Source organism: Myiozetetes cayanensis, unplaced genomic scaffold (assembly GCF_022539395.1).
Source record: "Myiozetetes cayanensis isolate MyiCay16 unplaced genomic scaffold, myiCay2020 scf12, whole genome shotgun sequence".
Taxonomy (NCBI): domain Eukaryota; kingdom Metazoa; phylum Chordata; class Aves; order Passeriformes; family Tyrannidae; genus Myiozetetes; species Myiozetetes cayanensis.
Window position 1 is genome coordinate 11,299,988 of NW_026086826.1, and position 14,599 is coordinate 11,314,586.

At 39.7% G+C, this 14,599-nt stretch overlaps 1 protein-coding gene across 17 annotated transcripts in view; it reads left to right on the forward strand.

Annotated features, from left to right (window-relative positions):
- The window catches only part of NFIA (nuclear factor I A), a 353,253-nt gene that overhangs the window by 302,196 nt on the left and 36,458 nt on the right, over positions 1 to 14,599 (forward strand). For 15 of the 17 annotated variants that reach the window (XM_050306547.1, XM_050306545.1, XM_050306551.1 and 12 more), the window contains 2 exons: positions 10,105 to 10,283; positions 12,834 to 12,999. In XM_050306547.1, the coding sequence (XP_050162504.1) occupies positions 10,105 to 10,283; positions 12,834 to 12,999 (345 nt within the window). The remainder of the gene's footprint in view (positions 1 to 10,104; positions 10,284 to 12,833; positions 13,000 to 14,599) is intronic. The other 2 variants (XM_050306546.1, XM_050306559.1) reach the window with 1 other exon arrangement.

Genomic DNA, 14,599 nt, shown 5'->3' on the forward strand with positions numbered 1-14,599 from the left:
GATTTCTTAGCTTTGAGATGCTCCATCCAATGAACCAGTTGGAAAACCTCTGCTCTCATTAAATTGCCTGGATGCTCTGTGTTGTGGAAGGCTGTGCACTAGCTCCTCTCTGCACTGGTGCTGCTGCCAGTGCTCAGCCCAGCTGGGCAGTAGCCAACAGAGAGGATCCGAGCTGGCTGACCAACGGACCAGATGTGCAGTGAGTGCTGGCGCATGGATGCCAATGCTTCAGTGACTCCTCAGTACTTCCAACAGATGGTGGCAAGATCCAAGTTTCTTTGGTGCTAAGCTAGCAAAGTGATTCATGGAGCCTCACTTGATGATGGCAGTTTTTTGGGCATGACTCTATGAATGCACCATATGTCTTCTCTGGACTAGCGTGGTTAGGACTCAGTGCCTGGCAGATGGTAAATTGATCACCTATAGGGTGGCTTTAGCATCACTATCAGTTTTAGAATTTATTTCAAATACATTCAAGCACTCAGATCTCTCACTCCTACACAGCATACTTTTGTTACCTGCAAATTAGATTATTTGGTGGTCAGTGTAACACCACAGCACTCCACCATTGCAAAGCCATAGTGTATTGCTGGCACCTCACGAAGTTTCCCAGACCACTTGAACTCTTTACCAGACAGTAAAGTATTTAAATACCATGGGTTACAGCAGTATTTACATAAGTGGTTTTAGGCTTCCATGTATTGCTACTTACACTCTAGTGACTTTATATCTGGAGCTAAAAGTTAAATTGACCACGATCTTGTAAACCCAGGATGTACAGCAGCCTGTGCTGCAGAGCATTCAAGCATTTCCACAGAATATGACAGTGTGGATCCTGCAAACCAAAAAGCAAGGAAGAAAAGGCAAGGAAAGAAAAAAAATATAACAATGAGATGGTATGTTAGGAAGATAAATGAAGGAGAAACACAATTACAAGAGGCAAGAAACACACCACAAAGGGAAGAATCCGAGGAAGTGGGTGTGTGAGCAGAAAGAGAAGAAGGAATGAAAGTCAACTAGTGGACTGGTTTCCATTATATTAATTTCCTCCACAATTACCATCGCCACTGAGACTTTTATCAGGACAAGGCCTGCCAGGGAAACACTGCAGGACAGTACTCTCTGTTCGTGCCAAAGTGGTAAAAACTTTATGTCACATATCTGGAAAGATATTGTGCCCTTCTCTATCTAAATTCTCGACTGGGTCACCAAAGTATCGGTGCCTGTTCGCCATCCTGTCAAGCAGCTTCAAGTGAATCAAAGTGATAATTCCTGATGCACAGTGTAAAAAGACATTTTGTAATATCCTGTTCTGTACAACTCTCAGTGGCTGCTCCTCGGTGCTGTCAGCTGGCAGACTGGTGTAACCTACTTTCCTTTGAATTTTGACAAAAACAAAGTGGTGCAACTTCAGTTTGATACAAACACCTCAGATCAAGGGATGGTAATGTCAGATAGCCAAAAGAGGAGAGAGTCACACCACAAGGGTGAGAAAGTTGAGGTGAAGCCATAAATAGCACAATGATGCCCATCAGATGAGTTTACATGTTCCAGTTTACAATGTCAGGGTAGCTGACTGTGTAGGGAAAGATTTTGATTTTCTCCACTCAGTTTGGCATAATCTGGTGTTGAAGGAAAAGCAGTTTCTAACAGATGGCCTCAAGGTCAGGGTTTAGCAATGACACGATCCCCAAATTGCCACCGACTGCAATGGGTAGGGAGGACAGAGAGGGAGGTTTGCAAACGGTTAAAGCTTCAGCTAAACAAAAGTCAGGAACCGTGTAATTAAAACTCTACCTTTGTTGTATTGTAAAGAGTTAGCCTGTGACATAGGAAATATTTAAAGGAGCAGGCTGTTCAGCTAATTTGTGTGTGAGTGAACTGCTTAGACAGTCCTATCCTAAATTAACTATAAGACCACCCACCGAGCCCGCCTCATAAAGGGCCGTGATTGCTCAGCTTCATTTTGTATAACCATTCAATAATTACTAGATAAATGCATAACTAAAAGCTCTATTACACTAATAATTTGTACTGAGATAGATGTGTGGGACACCATGCTGGGTTAATTTGTCATCCCTGCAGCAAACTTCTAAAGAGGGCTCTTTTGCAGTGGAGTTGTGTTAATATGTTGCTCCAGTGAGGACATGTTAGAGCAACAAGATGACTTGGTCGCTTAATCTCCTGAAGAGGCAAAATGCCTGGAGGGTAAGTGCCAGAAAGAAGAAAGGGGGGTGATTAACACAGTGGACCCAGATTTAAACTCGTCCTGACAAAAGGAGCTGATCTAACTGAGCAAAAGAACGAAAAAAAGGGGAGTGTTAAAAATACTAATAGGATTTCATGCATCCCTAAAAAAATAATATAAAAATAAAGTGCTGCAGGAACAGAGTGTTTTGCCCATGCTTTTACTGACACTGCATTCAGTTTCTTTGCTGTCTTTGATGTATCCGTGAAGTTAAACTATATGCTTTAAACAGTGCAGTGAACTATAATATTTTTATCTCTGCTTTATGCTAAATTCTTCTAGCTTCAGACACACACAAAAAGCACATTATTGCTTTAAATATGGGACCCATGTTTAAGCATCAGAGCTCTGGATTTTCAACCTCCTCTATTGACAGAACCATAAATCATGTTAAAGTTAAGTGAATTACTGTAGCGTGGAACTATAGCTTTAACAATGTTTATGTAGTATCAGCTTACCATCTACAGAATGAAAGGGGGGAAAAAACACTGATATTAGAAATGGGAATGTGGAGTCCTATTAACTTAACAGCAATATATCACTCCAAAGTCACAAATTCCATTACCATGCCCTTTTTAGTATCAAAGCAGAATTATATCATCACACACATAAAGGTTGTAGTTTTTAAGAGAATTTACATTTCTATTGTAAACTTATCAACTGCATTTCATTATAAGAAAGACATGATATATTTTCCTAGCAGCAGTTTTTATCTTATGATGAGAATATATGAGAAGACATCATATGTATTAAAAGCAATAATAATAATATGCACAAATTGACAGCGTTTGATATGATGTGGGAATTCTATAAATAGGTTAAATTAGGGGGGTTTTGACCTCTATCTATAGTCTTGTGAGGGAGGAATGCTTTCTAGAGGTATGATTTTAATTTCTGTCCCGATGTAATCAATTCTATAGTATTCTGATCTCTCAAAGGCAGTAGAATTCTGACATGTTTTAAAACAATCTGCTCAAAATAGCAAACTTAACTGGCCCCCTGCCCGTGCCAGAATCTGGAACAAGTGCTCAGTTCAGCTCTACAGGTTTTCAAAAGCAGCCTTACTACTCAGCAGCCCAGAGCTCAACCCTGAGCTCAAACACAGCTTTCAGCATATTTTCCTTTTGCAAGGAACTCCGTGGGCCTTGGCAAAATGTCCTTCTGCCTCCCACTTGCTACTGCAAAATTTCTTACAGAAAGAGTGTTTCTGAACAAAGGGTCCAGGTGCCTTGTACCACTCAGAGCATCAGAAAGGGGCTGAGAGCCAGCCCTGATTTGGAGATACCGTGGGTTTGTTTTTTCAACAGTGCTTAGCTGACCACCTGCACTTGACTCCTGGAGCTGAGAGATGGATATTCTGCAATTCAGCCCTTCTTTTTGATGTTCATGGACAGGAACAGATCCTCCGTCCATCCTATTTAGGGTATTTGTATATCTCTTGCATTGGTCAGCTGTGTATATTATATTTTGAATTTTTCATCTATGTTTGTCTACATTTGGGAGCAAATATCAGTGATATCTAAATTTTACCCATGCTAAGAGGGTAAAGTCTATTTTTGTTCTCCAGCCCCATGATTTTTTAGCCTTGTCAGTGCAAATGGGAATGTGACACAGGATCAGTTTGAATTTAGCTCACTCATGGCCCCAACAGACATATTGCCAAACAACCACTTTGCACCATTATGGGATTTAAGTAATATTTGAGTTTTCCAGTGCTGTAAATTCCCTTCAAAGGCTCATCCTAGGACTGGTCAGCAGCTCAGTTTTTAGGTGAAGGCAAGTCCTTACTAACCTGAGTAGGCCATTTCTCTACATTTATCACCCTAAAATCTGTTCCTAGTGGGCAGTAAGAAAAATGAGGACTTTCAGAAACCTTTGAAAGAGTTACGGGGACACAGTTCCCATTGAAATTCAAAAGCAGTTAATGAATTCTCTCAGGACCTCTGCAAATCCCAGCCCAAGTTTCTTAATTTTTTTTTTTCTTGTTTGGGTAACTGCTTTCATCACCAAAATCTGGGGGCTCAAAGCTATTGTTTTAGGCTTCCATTCTTTACCTCTTGTATTGTATTATACACAGAAGTGTAAGTTCCTTTCAACAAATTTGGATTATTGCCAGATCTCCTTATTAAAAAGTCACTCTTCATATTTCCGATAAACACAGCTGTTTCATGGTGTTTGAAAGCATTTCACATCAGCCAGCATGGTGGCTTAGCCAATTAGTACTCTAATATGGTCAATTTTCAGAATAAGTACCTTTGGGGTACAAAGGGTGGGATACATCTCGCATAATGGCAACACTGGAATGGTAGGGAAAAGCTTACAGCACACAGGGAGTTAAAGCAACTTAGAAGCCTGACGTGGAAACCACTAGCAGAACAAACTGTTCTCTAACATTTCCAGGGAAATGACTTTTAAAAAAATACTTTCTTAATTGTAATGAAGCCAATTATAATGGCCTCAAAAACAAGCTGATAAAAACGATCCTGTTTCATTATGATTCTAATGTTACTATTTCTAGGAAGGCTGATCAATGTTTAATGAAGTATTAGTAAACTTAATTATCACTTTATAGAGGAGATATCTGAGCATTGTGCCCTAGTGAAGCTGATCCACTTTTTTCCTGGTCTGATGGACCATGGGCCCATGAAGGAACAGTGATTTTGATTCCCAGCACTCTTTAGAGCAGGCAAGGGGTGCAGGGTGATAGTAGCCTTTTCCTGAGCAACACTAAATGACCCTTGCAAAGACTTCAAACGACTTTATGAAGAAAGCAATTTTATCCAGTCATCTGGACTTGAAGGGGTTGGCAAGGCTTTTTGGAAGAGAAGATGGAAGCTGGATGGATCAATATGTCCCCCCATATGTTGGGTTGTGCTGGTGGAGAAATCTGAGTGCTGCAGGTGCGATCCCAACGTCCCTTTACCACATCAGTGAGCGCTCCCTGGGAACAAAGATCCCATTCCCTTTATCAGGACTGCTCCTTTGTTCCAGGGTACTAAATATCTGAAGAAAACTATAACCTGTTTCAAATTAACTTATTTTTTATTATCTGATCACTCAGTTGAACAAAATTCACATTTTTGGCTCTTCTTCATAGCCTCAGCCATGTGCAGTGCTCACCTAATCAATGAGTGAAGCTTATTTTATCCATTACTTATTTTGTTATTGGCCACTACAAATCAAGAAGGGAAAAGACAAGGCAGGCCAGCATAATCAGACGTTTGAAATCAGTGTTCTGAAAAACCCTCTGACTTCTGTGCTGCACAGCACCACAAGCTCATAAAACACTGAAGAATCCAGTGTAGCACACAACAGCTGTACTGCATAATTACTTGGCCCAATAGCAGTAGTTTTAAAATACTGGTATATCTGTTGCAGGCCACCATACATTATCATCTCATTTTCAATAAAAAGTCTGGGATGCCTCAGACGAGCTTCAATGGAATTAGAATCATGTGTGCTTTGAAATATTTATGCTTGCCTTGAGATGGAAGGATAACTTCTGCCTCCAACCCCCACACAAAATAACAGATTTAATAACACCAGATAGTCCAACTCCTCCGTACCTACAGCAGGTAAAATAAAGTTCTGATCTGGAATACACATCTTTCCGTAGGTTGTAGAACTTATACTTTATGTCATTTACTGAGGTCAATAATAAAATATAAATGTCACAGGCTGAAAGACGCCAGGAGAAATATGGTTTGGCAGGATGGAGCTGCTTAGGGATACATAAATAATAAGTCAATAAGTAAATAAATAATAGACAAAGACCTATTTTATCTTCCATTTGAAGATCTCAAAGAATTTACAATCACTGATTAAGACTTGTAATATTCCATAAGAAGTAGTAGGTGCCTCTTCTCAAACACAGGAACATTTGCATCACTGTAGGTGTGGTTTTGGGAATTAATGACTATCATTTTTGTTAAGAGTTTCTGAAAATCATGACCAAAGGGGCATTTTAGAGGCAAACAAGGAAAACAGCAACCTGTTTATTATCTCTCATGCTTTAACTGATTCAAAATATTTGTGAGGATCCCTATATTTGGAAATGCAGTTGTGTTCTGTGCTCAGAACTTGTCTGAGCAGTCAGTTTTGCACTCACCATAGTTGCTGACCACAACACAACCATCAGAGTAATGGTCTGTATCTGGGCCAGCAGTTTTTAGACTTAAGCATTTAACTCCCTCTCTCTAGTATCAGGCAGGCACATTTGTAATGTTGATCAGTTTAATAGTAGTGGATTTTTCCTCTCACCAAACAGCCCCTCCTTTTGCCTCTTGAGAAATTTGGTATTTCCCAGTCAGAAGCTGCAAAAACAAACCTTTTGGAGATCTGTATTCCACTCATTGCTTCTTATGCCAAGAAGAAAATGACCCCTCCATGTCAGTGTATGGCACAGACTGGGGACTGATGCCTATTTGGTCTGGTTTCCTTCCCCCAGTCCTTCCTGTGGTCAGCAGAAAGCCCTCAGCTGTGCTGAGGAGTTGGCCAAGACTCTGAAGAGGAACAACTTTCTTCTTCTTGCAGCACTTTGCTTTGCTGAATTATTGCTGCTTATTTCTGCATTCATTTTTCTTCTCTCTCTCTTTGGGAAGATCAGTGACACATGATTTCCACTTTGTTTTCTACCCTCACACGCTGAGGAGGTCAAGGCAACATAGAAAGACTCACTACTTACATGCCAGTGAATATTTCTTTCATCTTTCATAGAGCAAATCAAATTATGAAATGAAGACCCACACCTTGGAAAAGCTAAATATAGGGTAGTCTCAGGCCTATTTCCTTTTCACCCAGAGAAAGAATAGGAATGAGTTTGTTCCCAGATATGTACAAATGACAGTGCAGTTGCATAACAATTTCAAATAGTATTAAAAGAGTTGACACTAAAAGGAAATTTTAAAAAATATATTTTTAAAATCCCAATCTATTTTTTTACTGAATTAGATGTTTTCCACATAAATTTTCATTTCTCACTTGTATCTTCATGCTTCATATTCCATTTGGCATGCAAGGAAAGGGGAAACTACAAAAGCAGATAGGAAGAAAGAGAGGAAGAATATGTTTTATATTAAAAAACGATAGAAATACTGTATGCTAATAAAAATTTTGTTATAGTCATCAAAACACTTGCTGAAAATTTCAGTTGAACCAATATTCAGGGCAAAATGTTTTTAGAGGAGCTCTAAAATGACTGTTGTTTCCTGGAAAAGGTTATGATACCTTCATACCTGTGAAGTGTCTCTGACTTGAGTGTCATTAAAGTGGTTCCACCTCAGGGGTTGGTGTAGGTGAGATCAGAGGCTGCCACTTTGGGTGGAATTCACCTAAATGAAGGTGTGTACATAGACTGGAGGTATCTACCTCAGAGCAGTACCAGTGGGCTCCCTGCACATCCACCAGTGCACCAGTCAGTGTGGTCAGTGAAGTCCAGTCAAAGGCAGGGGTCTGTTTTGGGATAAGATGAACAACTCATTAGACACCGTTTGTTCTGTTTAGTTCTCTGTTGACTCTAATAATTGGCTCCATGGTAGACACCCACAGTTCCTAAGGGGAATCCCCCATTATCTCTACCTTTAATAGCACACTTCAAAGTTACAGCCTCTCCCAGGAGTTTGGGGACAGCCTTTACTTCTTCCTTTGAAGATCTGGGTTCTTTATCTGAAGAGTTTTCAAATGTACTGTGATTTAAGATGCAAACTCAGAACGAAACTATTTGCCTTAAAAGTGAATAAGAAATAATTAACGAGGTTTGTAAAAAACACAGGAGATAAGTCCAGATGTGCAGACAGGTTGAACAGGCTGGGCACACAGGTGTTTGCCTTGGCCATGAAATAACTGTCAACATTTCCATAACGAGGAGTGTGGGATATGCTGCTTCTTGTTTCCTTTTCCCAAGCGTTGCAGACCTGGCACAGCTGTGGGAAGACACAGTTTTTCAGCTCAGCCCACATGCCACAGTATCTAGGTGTTATAAGATAGGTATAGCCCGTGCTTTCCGAGGAGTTTCTCTGGATATCCATCTGCTTCCACCAGAGACAGCTGAAGGCTGTGTGTCGTTTGGTTCCTCATCTCTATGCTTTCTTTCCATGGTGTTTTTCCATTTATTACCACACATTTAGTATGTGTTTCTCTCTCTGTTGTGAACAGTATTAAGGGGACCAGATTTGTGGGGTTAACATGGATACAGGGGAGCTTTTCATGGCAAGACCAAGACCTTCATATCCATCCCATACCAGCACCCCTGGCATGAGTGCAGCTCTTTTTGGGAGTGGTGTTAAAGCAACCATTCCTATCCCATCAGGGAGAAGGAAGAGCATAGAAGTGCTGCCCAGCCAGCCCTTAATGAATGCTTACAGGCTAATGCAGTAGTTTCCTTGCTGCTGTCTCAGAGTACATGTTTTATCCACATCTTCAGGCGCTTGAGTTTGCTAATGGTTTAATAATGCTTAAGAAAAAAACTATTAATAAAGTGTCATATTATTAAACTGGCAATGAACAAGAGTAAGAAGCAGATTTTAGCTTTTATTTAACTGAAGGTTTTTCATAACATTCATCATGAAATGAATGTTTGCTCATTTCTGTTTGATTTTAGTTAACTTTCCTGCATCTCTCCAATTTTTTGGGAGTGCCAAAGGCTTTTTTTTTCCCTCTTGTGTATTTAAGATACTTCAAAGCCAACACATGGGTTCCTGTAGGATATTCCCTCCCTGGCATGGCCTTTATCTAATTGGTTATGTGTGGTGTACAAGTGCAGTCTATGCACATGGACACCCCTCAAAGATTCCTAGGATAACATGCCAAGGGAGCAACAGGAACACAAAAATGACTGTTTGGTGAGAAATAAACCATGATTTACAGATGACCTTGTGCACACCAGATTAACTGGTCATTCTAAATGAAAAGTGAATTCTCATTTTAGAGGGGAAAGGGACTGTAAGTGGCAGCAGTTGCTGCCTTGTGGTGAAAACTAACAGTGGAAAATACTGCTGACTAACAAGGGTCCAACCCCATACATTTGAAGGCCAAGGAACTGGGCAAAGGTGTCACATAATGCAGGAGAACAAAAGGCTCTTCAGCTGCACTCGTAGTTCTGCTGAAATCAGCTGAGGGTAAAATCGGTCATTGCCAATGGGCTTGTGTACATCACACCTCTGCACCTTCTCTGGAGTACATTTTCCAGCTGGCTTGTTGGCCCATAAATTTACCAAATTAAACTTCATCCCTGAATGCAAGCTGGGGGCTTGCTGAAGATTTGAGGCTAACGTTATTCAGGAGAAATGTAAATGTAATTTTCCAAACGATCTCACCACTTTGTGCATGTTCATTAGATGAAAACACGTTACTTAAAATAAATGTTCCTAAACTGAGGTGGGAAAAAAACCCCAACAACAAGAAACGTTAGACCATCTTTAAATTATCGACCATTTATAGTACAATATAAAATGGATTCATATGTGGAAATCCAAGTTACATGAAATGTCAATTAAATCAACCCTAATCTCCCAAATACATTTTTTTATTGCCTGATTGATGAGGGCTGCTTTCAAGGTGATGAATAGTTTTAAGTCTTCAAAGGACTGCTGATTCCTTTATACGTGTCCACTAAAAATACAGAAAATTCTTCAAAATGTCTGGCTCCATTTGCTTCCAGGGTGTAGATGGAGTGAGTGTAGGACACAATGTGGTCTAATATATTAATTGTGAAGATTAAATGTATAAACAATACTGTACACTAAATTAAAAAATAATAATAATTAAAAAAAAAAAGCAACTAAAACTATAGTAGATTTAAACTGTTTTATTTTCTGAAGGCAAAACTCTATATAACGTCTTTGTTTTCTTTCCTATAGCAAGTCCACATGCAACACCATCGACTCTTCATTTTCCAACATCACCCATTATTCAACAGCCTGGGCCATACTTCTCACACCCAGCAATCCGCTATCATCCTCAGGAGACTCTGAAAGAGTTTGTCCAACTTGTCTGCCCCGACGCTGGTCAGCAGGCTGGACAGGTGGGGTTCCTAAATGTAAGGAAGCCGTTTTTCTTTCTTCAGAAGTGTTTGTCCTATGTAAAAAATTAACCATGGGATTATTTATGGGGTTATTTTAACAGCATGTTGCGTGCAGGAGCACACCTGGAATAGTTGCTGGAAGGAAAAAAGAAAAAAAATTAAAAATATGCTGCTACTGCAAAAGTATTTTAAAAAACAACATGAAATCTCCCCAAAAAACCACTCGACCACATTGTGGTGAAATTAGCTTAAACTGTCAGAAAAGCTGGTGCTACAGTGACCTTCTGGGTCCCCCCACAAATGACTTTGCTGCATGTGTTGTAACCCTTCTGCAACCAGGGTTAACCAAATATGAAGGCAGAATAATTTTTATTAATTATTTTTGAAGTTCAGGGGAGAGTGGGGGGGGAAGGAGCAGGAAAAGGGAGAGTGAGAAACAGATGTTTCAGATCAGCTAAGTTCATTTAAAAAAAAAATACTGCCTTATAGCACTTTAGATCAAGTTGACCAGTACTTGAACTCAAGATGTTAAAAGTACAGTTTATTATGGTTTGTTATTTCTGTAAGCAGTTATCTTTTCCCCTTATCTCTATGAAAAATTAAGCAGAGTTCCAAAGCTTCAAATAACTATTTTCATTTTTTTAATCAAAGTGAATCATCTTGCTATTATTGAAATAGCATTCCAGTTGAATACAGAATTTATAAATTTTGTGTAAATCAAATCTAAAATAATGCTCTGAATATTTCATGAAATGTAATGCATGTAACTTTTTCCAGCCAATGAAGTAATAACTGGCAAAATTACTGTTTCTATCCTGACATACGTACAACTGAAAGTGTTAATGAGAATTAGTTTAATTATTAGCATCTAATTTATTACACTTATTTAATAAGCTTTATTGTTCTCAGTGTTTTCCTTTCCCCCGCAGAAAAACTGACTCCACTTATTCCAGCTAGTCCTGGCTTTGAATAATGTGTGCAATATGTTAGCAGATACATTTATGTCTAGACAACAAATCAATACAGTGCTTTTCTTTTTCCTTGAGTATTCATTTGCTTAATTTATCCCAAACCATTCAGCATTATGAACTGTTAGCACACTCACAATGAACATGCAGCAGGGGTCTTCTTGGCAGGAAAGGGACCTAATTGGGAGACAAGATAGTCTTTGAGAGATGTCACTAATATATTAGTTTATTAAAGGTGCTGGATGTTGGAAAAATAAATATCCCTGAAGGATTGCTTCTTGCTGCAAACACTAGTAACTGCAGTCTTTGAAGTCTGTGGGAGTGCTGTTAAGTTAAATGCAGATGAATTTGAGTCTTATTTATGCCCTCAACCATTTTTGCTCTACCACAAGTGTGATTTGCACCTCCACAGCTTTAAGGCTTTTTGTCAATGCCAAAACAGGTGAAATGAAAATGAGGTCCCAAGTGTTTTGCCAGGATGAGTATTTTGTCCCCAGTAACTCAGGCTAATGGAAACCATAACAGGAATTAAAATATTATTTTCTTTAGCAGTACTTAGAATATGGATCTGTGTTTAAAGCTGAGCTTTTATCATCAATGGAAAAGCCAATGCTCAGTGCCAGAAGAACTGCAGTGAGATCAATTTGCAGAGTGCTGTCGAAAATGATCTCATCATTTTTGTCACTAAAATGGAACACCTGATTCACAGCCTGTCCTACTTTCTCTTTGTAATGGTGTTTGGCATCTATCTGTATGGTTTTCAAGTGTCCAGGCTGAGTTACATTTAAAATGTAAACTTAATAAGGTGGGGGAAGGGTTGGCATGTTTTTCTAAGCCTGCTTCTTGTTTTTGTGATACTTGAAAACACTCTTACTTATGGACACATTTTTCTAGTGATTAATTGAAAGACCACACTTGTGTAGCTCAGCCCCTTCAGCCTGTGACTGACCACATCCCAGACTAAAGGGAGGGTGTTTTTTTCCCCAGTGTATAAAATGAAGCGGTTCTAAGTCCAGTCATTTTTCCATATGATCCTAATGGCAACTAAAACATAAGCTATACTATTGCTAACTCAAAAGAGATGTGGGAGAGCAATTATTTTAAAATATACTCATTCATTTTCCTGTAATAAGATATCAGCATGACTTTTAAGACCACCAAAAATGCTTGTTTTTTCTCTTAATGAGCAGTATCTTCAAGAAATTTACACTCGAGTCCTAGGCCCTGATATCCTAAGGGTATAACAGAGGCACAAAACTGGGGAGCTGGGGTCAAAAATCCTGCTTCACCTCTCACTGAGCATGGGTTAGTGCTACAGGAAATGTAAAGAGGAGCAAAATTTAATACAAGACAGTTCAGACCAGCTGCTAATGGGACAAATGTTTAAAAGCAAGAATTTCCGTAGTTTCACAAGGTTCACAGAGTTTGAGACAAAGTTCCTTGAAGTCCAAGGAGAATTTGAGCAGAACTTTCTTTGCCACCTCTCAAATAATACTGAATGTATTGCACATAGTTTTCAACTAGATTGATATTACTAGAGGTTCCTGATAATAGCTGAATTTTAGTATAATTTCTGTGTTTGCTTGTTTTCCGGCAGCCCAATGGTAGCAGCCAAGGCAAGGTGCACAATCCATTCCTTCCTACCCCAATGTTGCCACCACCACCTCCGCCACCAATGGCTAGGCCTGTGCCTCTGCCAGTGCCAGACACAAAACCTCCAACTACATCAACAGAAGGAGGGGCCACCTCTCCCACTTCTCCAAGTAAGTATAGACGCAGCGGGAACCAAGGGCTAATGGCCACGCACAACTGTTGGTCGCTGCTCAGAGATGAGGAGTGGACTAGCTCTTGGGAAGCAGGAGAGCTCTCTGCTCTCCATGTGATGGACAGAATTCTGAGTTGCTTCTGTGTTAGCAAGAAAAGCGTTAGCTTTAGGTTGCAGTTTTATTTCTGACTTTGTGGGCATTTCACGTAACCAAGTGTGAGAGAAATCAAGGCCAGTAGCTAATCCGTGACGCAGACCTCGGTCCTTTGGAATCTTGTTCGTTGTCATAAGGATGCAAGTTCATATCCCATACATGGAGTGGTTCAAAGACAGACTGGATGGGCCTCTAAGAAACTTGGTCTAGTGGAAGGTGCTTCTGCCCATGGCAGAGTGTTGGAACTGGATCTTTAAGGTCCCTTCCAACCTAAACCATTCTGTGATAAGTTGGTGTCTCAAGCCAAGCTTTAGAGGATAGATCCTACATGGAAGTCAGACAGTCTTATCAAAAACATCTCTGCTTAGACATAACTGGGCTAAATTAATAACTCTTTCCAGTTTACTTCAATTATAGTTCTTTTGGGAATAAATCTTCCTAGATCAACTCAGATCTTTCCCTTATGCCTTGCATTTTGGGCAAGAAGTTATGGTGTGTTTTAGGGCTAAGGAGAAAGCTTTAATCCTCTCTCCACCACCCACACGGCTCCCATATGCATTTTGTGAAGCCACAAGTCAAATATACAAATTCCTGGATACACACATGGGGATACCACTTTGGACTCACTCTTCTGGGAAACAAATGCAGTTCAGCTGTGTCTGATGCTTTAAAAAAAGTCTGGATGTTCAGGGAGTTAATTGTGAAATGATTTAATGAAGCTATGCTCAAACTGACATTTAAAAACAAAAGGGAAGCTTTCAGTGCTTTAATGGCAACTGTAGGGGACTTGTTCCACAGTGAAGGGAGTCCAAATAACATCCACAAACAAAAATCAATCTAATCGAAAGAGCAAATCCCTTTGTGTGCTTTTCAAGCTTATTATTTAAATGCTATATGCAACCACTGCTTGATACACAAAGAGGTACGCACTATTCAGACCAAGTGAAGCCTACATTTTTAAAGTTTTATATACTGTTCAGGAGATTTGCACAGGTTCCAGGGGGCATTTTTAAAATCTGGGAGTTCTGAGGGGTTTGCATTGCCTTCTGGTACACGATAGTGCGTAACTGCAAACTCAGCAAGATGCTCTGGCTTGCTTGGAAATTAAAATGGGTTTTAGTATGAGACAGTCTAGTAAGACTGTGAACATGATCTTCTAGAATCAGGTCTTCTTGAACTGATCAGCAGATTTTTGTTGAGCAAAGAAGTTGATTCATTCCCTCCCTCTACTCCTCTTTCTGACCTTAGACCAACACTTTTGCTATCAGGAAGTTTTGATGCTTTCTGATGGGAGATACCGTCTTTCAAGTCCTATCAATAAGATTTAGCAGTGGAATCTAAAAGGTTAATGTTTAGTCATAGTTATGACTGAATAAAGTCAGCAGTGCCTTATTATTTCCTTGTCTTCAGAACCGGGAAAAACAAAACTAGGTCAGTGTGTACT